Source organism: Rhea americana, unplaced genomic scaffold (genome assembly GCF_003343005.1).
Source record: "Rhea americana isolate MKP2758 unplaced genomic scaffold, rheAme1 scaffold_37, whole genome shotgun sequence".
Taxonomy (NCBI): Eukaryota; Metazoa; Chordata; class Aves; order Rheiformes; family Rheidae; genus Rhea; species Rhea americana.
In genome coordinates, this window is record NW_028186501.1 from 3654857 (window position 1) to 3676658 (window position 21802).

A 21802-nucleotide genomic window follows, 5' to 3' on the forward strand; every position below is an offset into this window, starting at 1 on the left:
GTTTCTAAAGAAAAGAAAAAAGAGAAAGATGACAAAGAAGAAGAAAAGGATAAAGATGTTAGCGTATGTACTGTGACAACAGAGGTAATGATCTGACTAGTTTTTTATTAACCAGTAGATCGTTGTATTAACCAAAGAAAACCCCTTCTTAGCTCTGTATATATCTCCACTGAATTAAAGAGTTAGTTACTGTACCCCATTCAGTAACGCAGACTTCTGTCATGGTGTATGCTTCTAGTTCTTGGCATGAGGAATGTTGTTCTTGGGTCAAGATTTTGAATGGCTTAAAGTGCAAAACATAGGAGGGTGTGAAGGATACCTCATTTTTCATATACTAGGTGTTGACAGGGAAGCTGAAAAACTTTTGGTGACTGGAACTTGACAGGAATCAAAAGGCAAAGGGAAAGAGAAGCTCAGTTTGCTTAGTTTCATATCAAGGAAAGATATGTCTAGGTGAAAAAAATCCTGCATTAGCAATCTTAACTAATTCTTATAAACCCAGCATTTTTACTATCTTTTACTAACAGTGGCCGCCCTATCAGTGAGGGCTCCCCATGCTAAACCAATCACAGTTTGTTGCACCCAAAGGACTGTTGGGTGTACAGGGGAACATGATAATTAGTTAGTCTTTTCTGGAGCAAAGGCACAGAAAAATTGAAACTCACTGTTGTAGAATATTTTTCCTAGTAAGTAAATGAAAGTGTAATTCATTAAGGAGCAGTTATTTGAAAAATTGTATACCAGTTGTTACATTGGAAAATAACACAGAGAACTAAATTTCTTATTTGAAAGTGTTACGGTTGATGTCAGTATTTTTCATTTACTTTTGTTGTTTTAAGTTTCTGGATGTCCAGTCTTCTACTGTGTGATGAAACAAAGCTTACATTGATCTGATGAAATGTTTTGTCTGAAAGAGCATAGACTAAAGCCAGTAGCCAATAACTTTCACTTCYGTTTTTTTTTTCTCATAGAACTTTGATCAGAACAAACTAGAAGAAGAAATGAGAAAACGAAAAGAAAGAGTGGAGAAGTGGAGGGAAGAGCAACGCAAGAAAGCTATGGAAAACATAGGAGAACTGAAAAAGGAAATTGAAGAGATGAAACAAGGGAAAAAATGGAGTTTAGAAGATGATGATGGTATTGCTATATATAACAGTTAAAATAACTGTTTGTTCCTAATTTTTTTTATCATACTAGATTTTATTTTTTTTCAGAATGTAAGCTATAAAATCACAAAGCCTAAATCTGGTCATGGCTTCAAATTGAGATTAACAAAGTGGAGGGATTTGGATGAGGAAAAATGTAGTAAAAAAAATGGACAGTTAATTATATGGGCACAGTAATAATTTAATACACATGTGAACACTTTGCTCTCTCCCTCTCTGTTTTATTCCCATCTTTCTTCTTCATATTAGATGATGAAGAGGAAACTGCAGAAGGAGAAAAAGAAGATGATGAGGTTGAAGATGAAGAGTTAGATCCTTTGGATGCTTATATGGAAGAAGTTAAAGAAGAGGTTAAGAAGTTCAATATGAGAAGTGTGAAAGGAGGTGGGAGTGAAAAGGTAAAATCACTTGTTAAGATCTATCATCTTTTTCATTTAAAAATAGTTTTACTGTTTTAGTATGAAAAAATGACTTTGAAAAAATACATGAAGGGAGAAAAAATATGCAGAAAAGCAAGAAATAAATTAGATGTGCTTAATGCCCATGTCTTCTAACTTTAGTTCCCTGGCGTTTTTTTCAAGCTGTCAGCATTATCCTGATAAAATTTCTTCAAAAGAAGTGAAAAAAATAGTATAGAGCACTCAGAAGTACATGTATTCTGTATGTTTTATACAGTATGTCTTTTGTTTTATAGTAACATAATATTTTTTTCTTAACTGTTTTTGTAAGAAATCTGGACCAACTGTTACCAAAGTAGTAACTGTGGTGACAACCAAAAAGGCAGCTGCAGAATCAGAAAAGAAGAAAGGGGAGCTCATGGAGAATGACCAAGATGCAATGGAGGTAATGGAAGTGTCTTATATTGCTACTATACAAAGGCAATATATGTTTTATAAAAGAGGCATGAGAAAATGAGGATGGTCCTGGAACTATCCATCTGCTAAAAGATAAGCATTTGCTTGCTTAATTTGCATAATATGGTCAAAAGATTATTCCTCTTATGCAGTTACTTGTTACTTGCACTGTTTTTTTTCAGAGATCACCATCGCAGCTTTATTGCACAGAGACAGTGTTATACAGATGAGAACTGAATGAGTGCAGCAGGTTGTTTAGCTTTGTAATTGTTCTTAATCTGGCTGGGATGGTGTATGTCACATTTAGTGTGTGTACAGTTCACATGTGATTATTGGAATCTGGCAGGCAGTCCTGGTGACCCCACGTGAGAATGACCCACTAGCATAGAGTGGTTATCTATGCAGCTGTTCAGTCTGAATGTTTAGTTGCATGTATTTAATCTTTTTTTTTTTTTTTTAGAAAGGTGGGGGGAGAGGGGTTGTGTGTTACATTTTGGTTTAATTTACGTACGGGTGTGTGTATATTTTCTAAAACACCTATAACTTGTGGATTTCAAAACATTTCATGAATCAGAATGAACTGTGTCTTTTGGCACCGATAAGAGGTAGAAGTTCTCATTTTACCATTTAGGAAACGATAAAAAGGAGTTTCATTCTGCCTAAGGCTACAGAACAGTATGCGAAATCCTGTGTTCTAATAGACAGAAAGCACCCTAAACCCCATTTATAGGTGTTCTCTGTTACACTGGCCGTAAATAACAAATGTACTTTAGTAGGATGAGATAGTACAAGTGGATAAGTGCAAGCTGTCCCCTCTGGATCTGGGTTCAGTGAACTGGTAAATCTTGTAGAGTAGAGTATCTCCCTCTAGTCTGTACAGTGTGCAATCATTTACCTGTTTGGCAAGGGCAGGTCAGCCTGAGTATTGAATTTTAAYGTAGAACAGTGCTTTGGGATTTTCATAGCGCTGTCTTGCTGAATGACTGCACGTGAACTTCCCYGTGTTGCTGCTCTGCGTCCAAACTGCCAGTGTGAAATGCTTGCAGGAGAACAGGAATGTTTAGTGCTTAACATGGTTCTGCTATGGTGTATGGTGTTGTGTGCGTGAATGGTTGTTAATGGTACGTTATACACAGCTGTCTGGGAGGGCTTGGAGAGACACCCTTGGCCGATTTGTAGACTAGATGTTGTCCTAGCACTGTGGCTGAACTAGAGTCTGTGCAGCTGCATTGTCAGTAGTATCTGACTAGTTTAAAGGTGGCTTGGATGCGTCTTTTGGAACTATGACAGCACTGGGACGTGAATCACTCCATGGTATGCTGGCTGCCAAATATACTGGATTTTTTTTCTTAGTATTTTCCTCTTAATATTACTATTAACGTGTAGCAATGATTATATCTGAATGACAAGACTGGTCTAGTTATTAGTATATTTGAAGTCAGGAAAATGATACAGAACATAGTGGAAGTTCAGGTTTCGGAGGAAAATGAAAGAAATGGATAAAAGAATGATTAGGACTCTTAAACTGAGGGTGGGTTTTCAGTATGCCTTCTCATGGGGGAAAGAAGGACTAAGTGTAGCTTCTGAATAAAGTTCTTCTATAAATGAAAAAACAGAACCTCTCAGAAAATTGTTCACAGTAACTAATACGCTAAATGTAATCTATACAGTATTCCTCAGAAGAGGAGGAAGTTGATCTTCAGACTGCCCTGACTGGCTATCAGACCAAGCAGAGAAAGCTGCTAGAACCAGTGGATCATGGGAAGATAGAATATGAGCCCTTCAGGAAAAACTTCTATGTTGAAGTACCAGAACTAGCTAAAATGACTCAAGAAGGTAATGACAAATACAACCAGAACATCTTGGGTACTTTAAAAGAAAACAGGCTCTGTCAGGTTTTGACGTTCAAGGAAGCAGCCAGTTCTCTTGGGATATAAAGATAATTTTAGAAGAAAGAAGAAAAAGAATCATTGTCTGTTCAAGAATTCAGAGTAACTTTGAAGAGAATTTGAAGGCAAGAGGGAATTTGYTTGGAGCAACTTGGTATAGAGAAACACTGAATTAGTTAAATTACAGTATTATTGATAAATTTGTATGATTATACACAAGTACACTGAAAAATTTACCTAAGTCTTTTCCCATCTACCTCATATTTRTGTGTAACAAGCTAAAAGATGTTTTTTCTTGTGCTGATAAAATTAGTATTTCACGTTCGGAGACAGATCAAGAATATTTCAGTCAAGGTAACAGAGAAATTCCAAGTTCAGCTGTATTGTAATGCAAACTCTATTTCAGAGGTGAACGTGTACAGACTGGAACTGGAGGGAATTACAGTCAAGGGAAAGGGCTGCCCCAAACCAATAAAAACTTGGGTACAATGTGGTATTTCCATGAAGATTCTCACCGCCCTCAAAAAGTAAGCAATTTATGAACTATATCATGCTTCATTTTTCTTCAATGTGATCTCTAATGTGTTCATAAGAGAACCTTTTTTCCTCATTGTTTAATTCAACGTACACTGTCTTTGTAGATGTTACTTGCATAGACATCAGAATGGTTTCTACCCATCATTGAACTATTGTTGGGGACTGTTCCTTCTGCCATTTCTAACATACATTTTTGCTCCTTTTTGAGCTGTATTTTTTGAATTACACTGATTTTTGTGTGCGAATATGAATATGTACATTTTTCCAGCAGGACTTTGTGATTCTTACCTGTCAAATCCTATTTTGTTCTTCTAATATCTTTTTCTTTTCCTTTCTTTAAGACATGGCTATGAAAAGCCCACTCCCATTCAAACGCAGGCTATCCCGGCAATTATGAATGGACGTGACTTGATTGGCATTGCTAAAACAGGAAGTGGAAAAACTATTGCATTTCTTTTGCCCATGTTTAGACACATTATGGATCAGAGGGCATTAGAAGAAGGAGAAGGTCCTATAGGTACAAAGCTTTTGTTTTCAGAGTTGCTATTTCAATAAATAAAAAGTCATGCATATGCTTTAGAAGAATCTTCAGTTCTGCTGGTGGTGTTAGGGAGGAGTATTTAGTTAAGTTTACATTTACTTACATTTACATCCATTAGTTTGAGTAGCTTTTCTAAATATTCAGTTACTGAAATTTCTGCCATAASAGGGTTTTAAGAGCACTTGTATATCCGTATATCTGGAGGTGGTCCTTACTCCTTCATTTTGAAACTTTGACCAGGTTTCCACCCTGTCTTTGTACTGTCTTAGCTCTCCTGAAATTGTTTTTTTTTAAATCGTGTGCAAGTAAATTGCATGTGACTTAACAGAAATGCTTTAAACTTCATTACAAGGGGTTAAATTTTATCATATGAGTAACAGCATCTCTTACATTACAGTGGATGACAGAAATTCTTTGTTTTTCAGCGGTCATTATGACACCTACTCGAGAGTTGGCTTTGCAGATTACCAAGGAGTGTAAGAAATTCTCAAAGACACTTGCGCTTCGAGTTGTCTGTGTGTATGGAGGAACAGGAATCAGCGAACAGGTACACAAAAGAAATAACTTGTTTGTCAAATATTTCTCAACTATTTTTATTTAATGTTACTTTCATAGTGAATAATRTAGTTGCTTTCTCTTTTCCATAAATCCAATCCTTTTTTGCAGTCTCTGTTCTGGATTTTCTTTGTGTGAATGGTAGTAATGCTTTAGCATTTCCACTTAATTTAGATCTTATAAAGTAAAGAGTTTCCCTCTAGCCTGTACAGTGTACAATCATTTACATGTTTGGCAGTGGCACATCAGCACGGAATTTTAACATAGAATGGTGCTCTGGGATTTTCAGAGCCATCTTCTCAATGACTGATGTAGAATTACTCTTCTGTGTCTAAACTGACGGTATAAAATGCTTTCAGGATAGCAGGAATGTTGACTGCTTACGTGGGGGTGCTGTGGTGCGTGGTGGCCTTGAAGATTCTCAATTATGGTCCTTAAAAGTTTGAGATTGTTTCTTTATATGTGTGTACTGAACTTGGCAGTAATTAAGCCATTTATGTGATGTGACAGTTTGAAAATAATTGAGGAGATACATTTTTACAAGATTAAAAAAAGAAACAGCTCAGGTATTTTTATTGGGAGGAGTGGGCAGAAACTGTTAACATTGTTTTGTTGCCTTATCAAGTATTACCTGTTAGTCCAATCTGGAGGTGAATTTTGGGGTATATTTTCTTCCCTCCCATTTGTGGAGACTACTGAATTTCAAAGTTCTGTGACTATGTGTGATGGAACATTGTTTATTAACAATTTTGAATATATCAGTTGTCCCTGATGTAGTATGTAGATTTTCATATAGGTCCTTTACTGTATAGAAGTCATATCCTCATTAAAAATCTTCTTCTAATGGTAGTGACTTTAGGTTATCAGAGGTCACTCTTTTAGAAAGCAAGGTTTTCCAAAAACTTAAAGAAATCGGTAAGGAGAATCTTGAAACAAACAATTTATATTAGTAGAACAACTATATTAAAGTGACCAAATGTTGCAGGTTGTTTTATTCGTTACAAAGTCATACATCTTAAAAAAAAACACTTCTAATGGTTTGTTAAATTAAGTTTACTGTGTTTTAAAATCAGATAGCTGAACTCAAAAGAGGTGCTGAAATTATTGTGTGCACACCTGGACGTATGATTGACATGTTAGCAGCTAACAATGGTGAGTAGAAAACCTTTTCCTATGGAGAATTTTTTGTATTTGTTGTGTAATTCTAACAAACAAATTCAAAAGATCATGTATTTTGATAAATGGTCTTACGGAATTTTCTTACRTCTCTTCAGGCTGCACTATCTAACTATTGAGAATATGTAGCACTAATAATAGCTTTAATCATTTATTGGTTTGATTTTGGTGGGGGGAGACAGGAATTCTTAAATTCTTGAAGAGTTTCTGAGAGCATTTATGACTTAAAATGTGCTGCTACAAATTTTTTAACTTCAAGTCGTTTAGACAAAGGTCGATCTACACAGCAGTTGCCTATTTTGAGTGGTCATTGCTCCTTCGTTATCATTAGTGTAACTCAGCAGTTACCCCCTTTTACTCAGAGTGTCTGACTCTGCCTTTATCTACTGATTTAAAAATAATAACTATAATAATATAATAACAGCCCTCCCTAAATGACTATGCAAATGTGAAAGAACTGACCTTACCTCGAATACTCAGGTTGATTAAACTGAGACACTGCAGCTTTAAGAGGTTTTGTCCTAGTGTAACCATTGCATGCTTATTAGATAAAGTTTTATTATTAAATTATTCCACATCAAAACCTCTACTAAACTGTTGACATTATTTAACTTCTGTGGAAAAAGTACCTTCAAGACATATAGAACTGGGCTTCCAAGACTTAAATCGTCAAAGGTAGGTACATTAATGCTGTTCCCAAGTAATTTTAGGAAGTTGTTATTTGGGGATGAAAGTATTAATATGTTAAATAGCTACATAGATTTTAAGATGTATATAAGAAATACTTATTTTGTTACTTAACTGAATTCAGTATCTTAAAATAGTGCAGCACTAAATCTCTGAAAAATAATTTGAGGACTCAGCTATAATGTGCTGAAGTTGAAAGTACCAAATTCTGCTATAGTTTGATAAGGCACAAGTCTGAGTGATGGTTGTAGAAAATGTAAAAATTCTGATTCCATTCTGAGAGCACTCGACAGTGTCATTACACGTGAAATTAAAAGTGTTCATATGTTTGTATCTTTTGAAAATGTGATTCTTAAATCCTTGAGTTAAATACTTCTCACGAATGGGAACTTTTGTTTAGCTAATTTTTTGGGAAGGGTGTTAATTATCTTGTCCATGATCATTTCAAAATGTTAACAGATATACAACTTGCTTAATTTGTTTCCAGCTGTCCCAGAGTTTGGGATAGTTCTTATTTTTAAACTTAGTATCTATACTGGATAGGTGTTTTAATCTGTATATATTCATTTTTAAAAGACTGCTTACTCTATATTCTGCATAGTATTAGCAGTTAACTAGAATTAGTTTGATTATCCTCAAGTAGCTATTTCTAGCTCCAAGGAAGCATTACAGATTATATGTATAAAAGGAATTTTTCTGAGGCTGCAACAGTTAGCACTGGACTTTGCCTTCCACACATGCGCTGTAATCTCTAATATGTTTTTTTCTAGGTGGCGCTGTCAGATAATGGCTGATGTGGCTCCTTGCTTCATCTCAGTCTTAGTTTTATGATGTGTTTTGGCGAGGGCTGTTTTCTGAATTTTACAGGTTCTTCTGGCCCTATGATGGTATGCAAGAGAAGAGTTTGACAAAATAGAGGGCCTTGTGCATACTTACACATTTCCCAGAATGTAGATGTGATTAAAATGAGAAATTAAAATTCACATTCAGTGAATTTTTTTAAAAAAATAATTAATGTGTTTGTTAGAAGATAGTGAGAATATATAACATTTTTAAAAGATTACTCCTGAGGGAAACTAGATTTCCATTTGATTTTGTTTCCCATGTGTTTTTTCCTCTCCTTTCACAGGTCGGGTGACAAATCTCCGTAGAGTCACTTATGTTGTACTTGACGAAGCAGACAGAATGTTTGACATGGGTTTTGAGCCTCAGGTAATTAATGACATGAGTGGCATTGCTGCAGGATGTTATTTTTTCACTTAGAGGATTTAGCAACAATTGGTGTTAGGTTTTAATTGAATGGCAAGTGCTTGTTCAAGAAGAGGTGCTATGCATGGATGACAGTTCAAACCAGCTCTTTAATTTTTGTCCATCCTTGCATGTTTTGGTTTTGATAGATTTTTATGTTGGTTAGAGTACATACTTTTCCTCTAATGTACACTTTTTCTTGCATGCGTGGTTTGGATACGTGTGGAATTTTTGATCATGCTGTAGCGCTATGTAAGCGCTTGATGTAGGTGTCATATAAGTAGTTGTAGCCTGCTTAAAAAGCCTTTGGTATCTCCTGGCAGTGTCCTGCAGGAGACAGGAACAAAGTAATAGAAAATGACAAGGACAATATTTGCTGGCAGCTGTGGACATCTAGGACTGTTTCAGTTACCATCAAGCTATTTCGTCCTACAAAACTAGGAATATTCCCTTATTTTGTCTCCTGAGCTGTGGAGTTTCTGCTGCATGTCTTAGAATTTCTCTTGGGCTTCTGTAGGGTTTCATGCTGGTACTCGGCCTCCTGTTGAGTCCAGCAAATTTTGCTTGTCTTCCACTGACAGTGCCAGGGTCCCAGGATGAAATCTGTAAAGAAATGTTTTGTGTTCTGTGTAGTGCGGGTACCTTCTGGCTTTAGAGAAGACAGCTCAGTATGTTTATTACATTTAGTTACAACACTTTGATATTAACTAGAAGTGTTCTCTTAAACCAGGTCATGCGCATTGTAGACAACGTCAGGCCTGATCGTCAGACTGTCATGTTCTCTGCTACTTTTCCCAGAGCTATGGAGGCATTAGCTCGGAGAATCCTAAGTAAACCTATAGAAGTGCAGGTTGGAGGCAGAAGTGTTGTCTGTTCTGATGTGGAGCAACATGTTGTGAGTATCACACATCTGCCTTCTTTATCTTCTGGTTTGTGGGCAAAAGAGTGTTTCCAGCAATATTGAATATGAACTGATATACCCAAGGCATTTTTATTCCTAGATGTTCAGTGACCGTACTGAACATGAGCTCAAAATTCTTCCATTTATTTCATTTTGTATCTTAGCAGCAATTTGAGACATTGACTTGGAAAATTAACAGATTCACAGAAATGAAGTCCTTTTATGTCAATAAGATTTATTTTCCTTGTTGCATGAATTGGAGAGGTACGATTTGTTTGTTGTAAGAAATGTTGTAGAAAAAGACAGGATTTACAAACATTTACCAATATTTTAAAAGGAAATGAGGTATGTATTAGCTGAACTGCTACGCAACCAGAAATCCCTGAGTAAAATACAAAAGGATTTGAAAGGAAAAGAAATGGCATTGTTAGAAAGCGACATTTCTGAGCTGCCATCCTATTTAATGTGAAACTTTTTGTGAACTAGCTGTGGAAGCCAGAGGAAGTGATTGAAATGGAGGGGCTAATGGTAGTAAACAGTGTTTACAAATACAGAAAATCCTTTGTTTATTGACAGTACATTTGTTTGTTTCTTTGTCAACTATTAGACTATTGGATTCAAAAGATAATGAAGTTGTTTCTTTTAATTTGCAAACATTGTAATGTTGTGGTGCTGTCTTACCATATATCAAATACTAGCAGAAGGTATTTTCTTTTGAAAAAGATAAGTGGTTGAAATGAGGATGAGCTTTGTGCATTGAAATGCTTTCTAATTTGTATCCTGTTGTTCTTTGACTGACAGAATGAAACACAGGAAATGTTTTCAGAGCATGATTACAGCAAAAATGAACAGATAAAGTTACTTGGACTTATGTTTTATGCCCCAGTGATTGTATCTAATGACTGAAGATACAGTTCATTCTCTACTCTGCTTTTCTGTGGTTTTTCTTCCAGATTGTCATAGAAGAGGAGAAAAAGTTTTTGAAGTTACTTGAGCTACTGGGTCTCTATCAGGAGAAAGGATCAGTTATCATATTTGTAGATAAACAAGAACATGCTGATGGTCTGTTGAAAGATTTAATGAGAGCTGCTTATCCCTGCTTGTCTCTTCATGGAGGTAATGTGCAGTCTTATGCACTCACATTAACAACTTCAAACCAGAATATTGGTATTTCATAGTTATAGAGAGAAGTATCTTATATATAGTACCTCTTCAGACTATCTCTTCCAGGCAGGATTTGCTTTGTTGTTGGAAAAGATATTTGTCTCTTGCTTTTAAATAGATATGATAGTTTTCCTTAATTGTTCTTTATTGTTACATATGAGGTGTCATCAGATGCCAAATGCAGTTTCTGTGCAACAGGATTGTGAACTGAGAGTTAGCACCTCTTTAGCAATATTGTTTACTAAACTACTTGCTATTGCAAAACCAGTTGGGAGGAGTATTAGTTGAGTATTAGCTACAGTTGTTTTAGTATTCTAAAGTAGTGATATAAAAGAAGTAGTAGAGTAGTAAGAAGAGGAAGTCTCTCCAGAATGTTGGCCATCCCAGAATATTTATTTACATAGTGTTCTTGAAAATACCAATAAGCACAAAACGGTGGTTCATTTAGTGCAGCAATGCAAGAAGGAAAAATAAGCCTATTACTTTGAGATTTATCTTGCCTTTACAAAAGAGGTAAGTTCTCCAAATGAGGTCTGAATTAAATATAAAATGTCAAATGGTAATCCTATTAAAATTTTTGAAAGTGGAAAGACCAGAAGTTTATTACTCTGGATTAGATATGTTGCTTGTAGAACCATGAGTTCATTGAAGATTTATAACTTCTTGAGGCTTTGGGTTATTTGAAATTGGAGGATGTTCTGATCTGTGTACAGATTCTTTTGACTTAAAACCAGAAGAAACTAATAAAAATGAATAAACAGCAGAGGTTTATACAATTAACTGTTTTGTCTGATTTTCTTGCAGGTATTGATCAGTATGACAGGGACAGCATAATTAATGATTTCAAGAATGGAATTTGCAAACTTCTAGTGGCCACGTCGGTAGCAGCAAGGGGCTTGGATGTAAAACAATTGATGCTGGTGGTCAATTATAGTTGTCCCAACCATTATGAGGATTATGTGCACAGAGCAGGCCGAACTGGACGAGCTGGCAATAAAGTATGTAAAATCAGTTGCCTGTTTTGTGTTTGGCTGAAAATTTTGCCTGTGTAATGTTGATGAAGGTGCTCTCAAAGGRTAGCCATGGAGAAGAGTATTTCATATGTTTTTGATGGAAAGAGGGTTTTTGTTTAGGTCTTTAAGGTTTTTAGAGAGCTCGTGGGCAAAATACAATCTGAATTTTAACATTAGGGAAGCTGCAGTTTACATATTCTTCTAATGTATGATTTTTTTTAAAAAAATTCCATTTCGTATCTGAAAGTTGTATTTTTCACTCTTGGAAATATGCTCTACTAAATTTGTAAGATTTTATTTTCCAAACTTATAACCATAACCATGACAAGATCGAAAGGAAAGACTTCTGTTTTTGCCATCTGTGATTGATCACTTCCATATCAGTTTCCTGGGAAATCATATTGTTTGTTCTACATTCCTGTTTATAGATAAAATACATAAATCCATACATGAATATCATAGTTAYATTTATTGACCAGAACAACAGCATCTGTGCAAGGGTGCTTTAACAAGGTTAGAGATAAAATGTCTTTATAGATTTTTTTTTCTTTACCTTTTCTAAAATTATTTTTGACTAGGGATATGCATATACATTCATTACTGAGGATCAAGCACGCTATGCTGGTGATATCATTAAGGCTTTGGAGTTGTCTGGGAATCCAATTCCTACCGATTTGGAGAAGCTCTGGGCTGACTTCAAAGACCAGCAGAAGGCTGTAAGTAATCCTTTCTTCTGTAGTGGGCTTTGCTCTGAGTTTAACGTGTGTGCGTGTGGGTCCAGTTGTACACTATACATTCATGAGTCATCTCACTGACTTCATGGGGAATGCATATGTGTGCTTAGCTAAGTGTTGTAAATGTTTTCAGAATTGGAATTTTGAATGTCATTTACAGGCCTGTTACTGAGAATTTAAATATTGGCATCTGGTACTCGATGAGGAAATACCTGCCGTATAAGTGGCACTTTGGCTCGTATCAAAATTTACGTGAAAGATAATAAAGCTCCTTCGCAAAATTTGTGTGTTATTTCCAGAGCCCCCACCGTCAGAGGATCTTACTTATGCTGAAAATGTTGACTTCAAAGTTTTTCACACATCAGAACATATTTTTGACAGTATTTGAGGATCATTGTAACTATACACTTAGACAAAATCCCAATAGTGTATTGTTTCTACCTGCTGAACTAACATAGCTTTTTCATTGCACTCCATTGTAAAACAGTTTTTAAAATTTGAAGAGCTTTCTAAATGCCCTATGATTTGCTTTTCTAAATAAGTAACTTCAAACTAATTAGTATGTTTCCATAGTTATTTTAAGACTACTGGAAGTGGGTTTTAAAACTTATGTATAAGTATAAAAATATACCTTTTTGTTTTTAGGAGGGAAAGATTATTAAGAAAAGCAGTGGATTCTCTGGTAAAGGTTTTAAATTTGATGAAACAGAGCAGGCTTTGGCTAATGAAAGAAAGAAACTACAAAAAGCAGCTCTTGGCTTGCAAGACTCAGATGATGAAGATACAGCTGTTGATGTAAGCATCTGAAAATAGATCAAGTTTTCTAAGAATTTCCAGTATAATCTTTTTTTTTTTTTCAGTAAATTACATGGCAGTTTGCAGAATGCACAAGTTTTTGTTATTCCATGTCCTACACTACCAATTTAATTAGTTGAATTCTGTGAGTAGGTCCGTATCTTCTTTAATGTAAAAGATATACAGCTCTCTTGTGAAGACCTTGAGAGTATGTTCCTGACTTGCTGGTATTTTATACTTAAAATAGTACATATAGTTGTATAAATGTTACAATGCTTCTGTTTTTAAATCCTTACTAGATCTTTTCTTAATGTCTATTAGTTTCCTTTTTGTGATCTGGAAAGTAAATCTCTTTGCTAAGTTTTTYAAACTTTTTGCAGATTGTTCGATCATCTGCTCTTTTTGCTGAGCTGTAGTTCTGCGCAGGCTTCTACCATTTACTGTGGCAGATTTGTTTCTTTAAGAGCATGCAAACTAAATGCACCTTAGTGTTTTCTTTCTTTAGAATGATGAGATTATCTAATGGTAAATGCAGTGATCTAATTATTGTTGTTTCCTTTAGATTGAATGCAGTGATCTAATTATTGTTGTTTTCTTTAGATTGATGAACAAATTGAAAGCATGTTCAATTCAAAGAAAAGAGTAAAAGACATGGCAGCACCAGGAACATCAAATGTTCCTACGCCATCAGCTGGTAATGCAGAAAAATTGGAAATTGCTAAAAGATTGGCTTTGCGAATCAACGCTCAGAAGAATCTTGGAGCAGAGGCGCAAGTATTGGTCCCTTTCCACTTTAAGGTCAGACCCTTTACAGAGCAATCTCTTTTCTTTTTTAATAAATGTCATATAGAATGTATTTAATGTTTTGTTCCTTGGCTTCCTTTTTATTTTGCTCCTTCAAGTAGTAATAATGTATTGCATTATTTAGGTCGTCTGTGCTGGGCTAACTCAGTGATGATTTGTAATGATATGATAATGTGATTTAATACGAAAGTGGAAACTTTTATCTTTCCTGGCACAAGGGTTAATTGCATAATTTTATCAGGAGTGAGTTAAATTTTGGCTACTTCAGCAGAGTTGCAGAACATCTTTCTCTACTGAGGCATATAAGGAACAATCCATTTGGACTTAGGTTAATATGGTCTGGTATGTCCAAAGGTATTTTGAGTTGAATATTCAAAAGATCTTTGGTATGCAGGTATGATGGAGGTTTTCAGAGGACAGAAAGAAGAGAAAGAATTTTTGAAGATAAATTTGTTATGTTGATATTTATAATACACTGAAAGCTTTAATGAAACCCACGTCTGCAGAAGTTGGTTATGGCTTCTTTTGGCTACCTTGTCTTGAATGTGTACCTGTTTTTTTTTCACAGGATGTGATGCAACAGGCTACAAATGCTATCTTGAGAGGAGGCACAATTCAAGCTCCTACTGTATCTGCCAAGACCATTGCAGAGCAACTGGCGGAAAAAATAAATGCTAAACTCAATTATGTACCCATAGAAAAGCAGGAGGAGGAAAAACAGGATGGAGGACAAAATGAATCTTTTAAGAGATATGAAGAAGAATTAGAGATCAATGACTTCCCACAGGCAAGTAACCATTTTACTATAATCAAACTTGAATGACCATTATTTAACAAAGGCTAGCTATATAGCTTAGACTATGATTATTCCAATATTTTTTTCCTATCATATCTAGTTGAAATTACTACATTGTATCTGATTAWTTCTCAGCTTTTAGACAGAGTATCATGAAAACTAGCATTCCTTATACAGAAATCTTTTCACCCTCAGCCATTGACTTCTCTCATACTCACATCTTCTGACTCAGTATTTTAAAGAGTATGCTACAGTGACTCCTGTACTGCTCCTTGCTTTTTGATTACCTGAGCATTTTTCCCATTCAGCATATTGCTGTTGTAGTCTGCCTCATCTGTTCTTCTAAGTATTTTTGTTCCACGGTATCAAGCACAAAGTCCTTGTACATATCTTCAAGGTTCTTCCTCATTTGCCCTATTTTATCAAGCTGTTGTGTTGTCAGTCTGTTACCCTTCCCTCTCAGAAATCCTCTTAACTCTTACTAAGTTGTGTCTCATTCACAGAACGTTGTTTATCTAGATTTATCACTTTGCCAAGGGTCCTTTTACCTTTCAGCCCTTTGAAGATAAGCTTGCTGGCTACAAAGCATTGCCAGCTTGTAATGGCTAGACAGGTGGTAACTTTCTGTTATCTGCATACTTGCATCTACAAATAAACAATTTGTAGATCTTGAAATTATTTGTAGAGCTACACTAGGAAAAAACTCTAATCTTCTTTCACTGTTATGCTTTCTGGCACTATTTGTTCTTTAATATTTTGTAACAAGTTCTCTAAAACTCTGAAGTATAAATGGCAATTTATTGGTGAGAATCATCACTGCTGATTATGACCTTGGAAAATCTCTGTAAGCCTTTCGGGAGAGGGACTTGTATTGTATGTGTGTATAAGTACTTAACGTAGTGCAGAGCAGAGATGCCAGGGACTGTTCTAGAATAAATAAAATGATCACCTGAAGCTGCCTAGAGCAAGAGTGAAAGCTGATTAGGAGGCTGTTTTTGATAGAAGTACTGCACAGCCATTCAGTACCATTACATGCGACATAGGACAGGCATAGTCTAGCCTTCCTCRCGGCAGGTTTTGCCATGTTTATGGGTGCAGTGATTTCTGAGAGTGAGCGTAATGCTGGTATGGTACCTCTTGTAGAGAGTAAGTGTAACAAGCAAAAGTTTTGAGCTAGGGACGTGCATCTTGCTTTCTGAGGCGGTATTCCAAAGTTGGCTTCTGGAAAAGTAGTTGCCTAAAGTATGAGACATGATATGTTTGCTTAACCTACCAGAACTGACAAACAGAACAGCGACTAGATGGTAATCACTCTTTCTGTCAGAAATAGCACTGCCTTCACACAAACAGAGTAAGAGCTAATCCAGTCTTGTTCTAAAATTCTCTACCTTTGAATACAAGAGCTCACCGAGAGTTACAAAGGACAAAAAAAAATCTCAGTGTAGAAAACTTATAATAAACTAATAGCTGCTTCGTAGTATTTTCATTGTCTAAATGAAATTTTATTATACTGAAATATTTTTGAGGCTATTGTATAGATTTGTGACAATTTTTACATTATTCTGAAAGCAACTGGCAATGTTTATTTCTTAAGACTTTTTTATGGAGAATATTTTTAAGATTTCTTTATTTTTTTCTTCAGCCAGCATATATTTGCCTTTGAGGTCTACTCCTGTGCAAAGAATGTTAAATAAAATACTTGTAAGTGCTGCTTCAGAAAATCAAAAGGAAAAGATAACAGCTTTTAAACTTCCAGTGTAGCAAAGTAGAAAGAGAATTCTTGCTTTAATAGTACTATCTATCCACTCTTTCTTCCCCTTCCATAACTTTATCTTGTTGACATAACTTCTTTTTTTTTTAATATACTCACTTTAAAATGTGGATTGAAATTTTAGCCAGTTATTTTTAAAATAGGATGCCATTACTGTTTCTTGCAGTGGGATATTGTTGTTTTTTTGTCTAAAATGTCAATTACTCTTTGAATTCCCATTTTGTGTGATGCCTTTCTCATCGTTCATTCTTCCATATCCTTCACCTTGCAGACTGCCAGATGGAAAGTTACATCCAAAGAAGCTCTGCAGAGAATCAGTGAATATTCTGAAGCTGCTATTACAATCAGAGGAACTTATTTCCCTCCAGGCAAAGAACCCAAGGAAGGAGAACGAAAGATTTATTTGGCTATAGAGAGTAAGTATTCTTTATAAAAGTTACAGTTAACGATACAGCTCTACTTTTGTAACTAGGCATAAAATCTTTCAAGTCATAATCCTTAGATGCTCAGTTACACACCCACTGTAGTTACTTTTCAAATAATATAATCATTCAGGAAACAATCATTTATCTTAATGCCCTTTGTCAAATGGAGCACTGAGATGCTGCTCCTGAGAAGACTGACCTGCTACAGAACAATAGCAAACGTGTATGGAAACAGTTTGGGAGAGAATGTGATGTTAAAAAAGAGAGAGAGAGAGAGAGAATAAGAACAAAAATGTTCTCTACACTGGTGAGGAATTCGGGAGAAAATTTGAATCTTGTGGGGTGTTTTTTTTTTCTTTTAAGTTAAAGGCGTARGAGATTACATCAGCTACCTACAACAACTTTGCATGTCTTGTGGTGGTTGTGGCATTCTCCATTGCAGTTGCCAGTCTTTCTCAAATAAACCTCTAATCTTAATTATTTCTGGATAGTAAATTATGATTATCTGTTTAAAGTATCTTCCTTAAAACAGAATCCAACCTAGCTGTGACAATCTACGCAATACTGGAGTGTTSATCAGCAAATAGCTGAGGATATTTGTCAATTTTTACAGTGTTTCTGAAAATAGCCAGCAATATTTATTCCACAGGTTTTGCATACAGAAAGAGTTTAAGATTGTTATTTTATGTCTTCAGGTGCCAATGAACTGGCTGTACAGAAAGCAAAGGCAGAAATCACGCGACTTATAAAAGAGGAGCTTATCAGATTGGTGAGTAAAATCTCTGTGGAGGAATGTGCCTCAATTAGTGCTGTATGAGACTGATTCCTACAAATGTTTACGCTTGAGCTGTGGCGTAAATTTTTATTAATATCAGGGTCTGGAAACTGTAGATCTAAAAACCAGTTTCTTGAACAACCCCGAAAATACATTACTCTGTTCAGTTAGCTGGACATGTGGCTGTTATCCAACCAGCAGATGGAGATAAGACATTAACWGAGTTTTTTGACTCAAGACCCCTTAAAAGGGTCAGTTCATAGTTCATTTCTTAGTATCATCTCTATCAGGCAGAGGGGGTGAAGGAGGAGTTTACATTTCTTATTTGAATACTTCACATACGTGAGAATTGTTTTGCCTTAACTCCACAGCATACCCAGCTAATAATTAGTTGTGTTCAACATACTCCATTTTCAAAGAAGATGTTGTCTTGAGAAACTGTTTAGGACTCTCTGGTTAGAGAAACCTTGACTTTCTCTGGAACAACCTTCAGTAATACTGTATTATACGCTGTAGTGTCTTGTTTTGTCTTTCTCTTCAAATAGCCTTTCAGCTCAGCAGTCAATTCAAATGGTCTTGCTGAGCCTTTATCAATACAGTTTTGCTCCTTTTTCAAAATTGATGGCCTCCCCATAAACATTTCTTCCAACTTCCAAAGGAAGGAGATTGCAAAAGAACTGCTTAGTGATATGTAATATGAATTTATGGTCAGTGGGTTTTATTGCAATTCGTTTACCTGTTTACCATTTTAACTGTGATTACTTCTCTTCTTTATTTGCAGCAAAATTCATACCAACCAACCAACAAAGGAAGATACAAAGTTCTATAAATATTTGGAGTAATCTGTCTGCCAGTGGCTGGTGTGTGAAACTTTGTGGCTTCTGTTGTTTTTGCTGTTTACACTGCTTATTGTAACTTAAGAATTTTTTTATTTTGTCTGCGGACATTTTTTTAACACAAAATTGATACTTGCTGAGACATCTTAATTCTCTCCACTAAGGTTAGCAGTCTTAAAGCAGACCAGTTTTGGCAGAGCATGATTTAATTTAAAAGTGTAGTTTATATACTTTTCACCATGAAGAATATCAAATAAAACAGATTTTAATTTTCCTGACAGACTATACTGTTAAGTAAATTAAACAATGTGGGGATTTGTGTTGGAAATTGTTAGAATGTACCTGCTTCATATTGTGGGGATGATTTACATCATATCAGTTTATACTGGAATAATGATAAAACACCAAAATAAAGGCAGGATTTTCTTCTGATCCATAGCATCTCTCTGGCTGGTTCCACATACATTCATTCCCAGTACAAACACCCCATTAATGTCAGAGAGTCCTGCATTGATCAGAGCAGAGAATTTTATCCAAAAATACTTGAGATCTAGTTTTGAGATCTTTTCATCCTTTTCATTTCCTATTTTATCTTTATCATCCACTTAATAGAATAATTCTTTGGATTTTTTGTAAAGTGAAATGTTTTGTAGTATGAAAATAATTTTCTTTTTTTCCTAAACATCAGAATTTTAGGATTTGATTTTTTTTCCTCTTTCTCTGACATAAGATTTAAAGCCTATTTAGTTTAAAAAGAAATACTCAGAAAAAAAGAGAAACCTCTTTTGTAATGAAATATGACTTTGTCAGTTTTTATAGTGTTCTTATATATGCATTTAATGTGGTTTTCCCCAGGATTGTCTTTATTACTGTTAGGACATGGCTTTAGGTAAAATTGAGTAATAATATTTATGAGTCAATTCCACAAATATTGACTATCATTGCAGTCGATAAGCTATCACATTACTGGGACAGGCAAGACCTTTCCTTTTTTGAGGTTTCATCCCCTTGAAACCATCAGTAATTGTGATAAACACTTCTTATTCTAGATATTTAACTTTCCTGTGTCTGTACTTATCTGGGGCCTAAGCAGTAGCAGTTTGAATTGTCTCATTCAAGCAGCTGCGAGACTTTCAAGATGATGATCTTCAAAAGGACTTTTGTAGAAAGCTTTTCTTACCTGACACATTGAGAAGAAATGTGTCATTTTAAAATAGTTGTGTATATACTGCTTTAACTCTCGTGAAGACAAATCATACGACCTGCATCATAGCTGTACAAATTCACAACTTCTATTTCTAAACTTCTGGTCGTTTCTGTTTGCATACAACCGTCTTATTCTAACATCAGTGTACCTTATTTTCAGTACAGGAAAGGAAAGTAATGATCATACGAACTTAACAGTTTACATTTCGGGTAAGAAAACCCCTTAACATAGTACTTGCCAATGTTAATACAAATAAGCCATTGAGCAGAATGAGAAGAAGCACGTGCAGTAACGTATCTTAAAATTCAAAAAAATCTCAAAACTAAAAACCTATGGTTCCCTTTAAATACATCAGCTTTCCTTCTGTTAAAAACTGGGTTTTGATGTGTTTCCTGCAACTTGTGTGTTTCATTTTGGCAGTGCCCCTCAGAATAACGACAGATTTTGATGTATTTAGTGAAGAGCACTTTCAAGTTTGGACAGTCTTGACATTTCTTCAAAAATCTTGTTTCAAAATGTTCATATATATATTGGTAACTCCTTTTTTAAAAAAAAGGAAAAAAGGGGGGCACGATGGAGACATTTTTGTGATTTCCAGCTTTGCATTGTTGGATTTCAGAGATGAAACAATGTATAATCTTTGACTTCCTGGGTTTTTTAAATGCAATGTCAATATTCCTATGTTTTTTAAATTCCAGCAAAAAATAAAAATAATTTCAATGTATATTTTTCAGAAACTGTCTTTCTGGATAACTCATCTGTTTTCTGTACTTCTTACATTGTTCCTGCATTTTTTTTTTTCCTGTAACAGTTAACCTTGTACTTCTTGGAGTAGGGAAATGTGTACAATACCTATCAGAGTGCTTGTCATTTTCTACTAGAAATGCAGTTAGATGCTTCAGACAGTTAATAAGCAGTTGCTGCAAAGAAAGTCACAGTGCCGGTGTTTGGATCCATTAAAAGAGGAGCCAAATGCGTATAAGCTAGAAGAAAAGAAACTCTCTCAAATTAACAAATAGAGGAGGCAAAAAATAGTAGAAACATGATGAGAATAAAAGTTGGGAGAAGATACAATTAAGTAATGAAAAATGCTATATTTAGTTCTTTCCAATTGTGTTAATGAATATAGATAAGATCTTTATAAACATTGCAGACTGGCTGCTTTCCTGGGAATCTGCCTGTCACGAGATGTTGGAAGACCACAGGGGTGCTGGGTTTTGGTTGGTGGGTTTGGTTTTATTTTGTTTTGTTTTGAAGCACGCTGTAATGAGCAGGGCTTGTTCTGTTATCTGCCAAGGAGACAGGCTGTCAGCTTTCCAGACTGACTTATGTATTCAGTGCTTGAGTGAACAGTGGTATTTTGGGTAGATCAGTGAAAGAAGTAGTTGATGTTGGGTCATGAACTGCCTTTTGCTGACATTTTACATTAATATGGTGTTGATATCGTGCAGTTGGTGGATTTGTAATTGAGGGGTGACACACTGGTAGTGTGTCAGTACTGCTCTTCGAAGCAAGTAAGCCGCTGACGGTTTAGTGACAGTTTAGGGGGCAGCACTATGCATGTGGCAGCTTCCCTGGGCCGAGTGCAAAGGCTCGGAGCAAAATATTCCTTCCTTTGCTTGCCCTTCCCCTGGCAGCTGCCCCTTCCCTGAAGGCCTGCGAATCTGGAAGTAATGGTGAATGCTGGGAGCGTGTGGAGAAGAGGATCGCAGCACGTGGTTTTGGAAGGCCACCTCTAGAGCAGCCTGAAGCCCTGGCCCCACAAAGTTCACATCAGTTGGAGGCTGAGGGAAGCGGGTTAGTGGAAGGAGGAGATCAAGACTGTTAGCACAGCCCTACTGGATCCCTTGTTCAAAAGATTTAATAGTATCTCAGTGCGATCAGTACCCTGAAGATTCATATAGTGACGTTCATCACCAAATTGTGAT

The 21802-nt window shown here is 35.7% G+C and overlaps 1 protein-coding gene across 1 annotated transcript; it reads left to right on the forward strand.

Moving 5' to 3' along the window:
* Nucleotides 1–6: 6 nt before the first annotated feature.
* DDX46 (DEAD-box helicase 46) lies at nt 7–20439 on the forward strand. The gene is made up of 20 exons (XM_085312800.1): nt 7–84; nt 972–1137; nt 1416–1564; nt 1896–2009; nt 3691–3856; nt 4316–4436; nt 4788–4963; nt 5413–5534; nt 6616–6694; nt 8535–8617; nt 9384–9548; nt 10508–10670; nt 11523–11716; nt 12310–12447; nt 13111–13260; nt 13861–14058; nt 14633–14851; nt 16903–17047; nt 17752–17825; nt 18613–20439. The coding sequence occupies exons 2-20, from the start codon at nt 1002–1004 to the stop codon at nt 18658–18660; spliced, it is 2640 nt and encodes an 879-aa protein (XP_085168926.1). The 5' UTR covers nt 7–84; nt 972–1001; the 3' UTR covers nt 18661–20439.
* Nucleotides 20440–21802: the final 1363 nt, after the last annotated feature.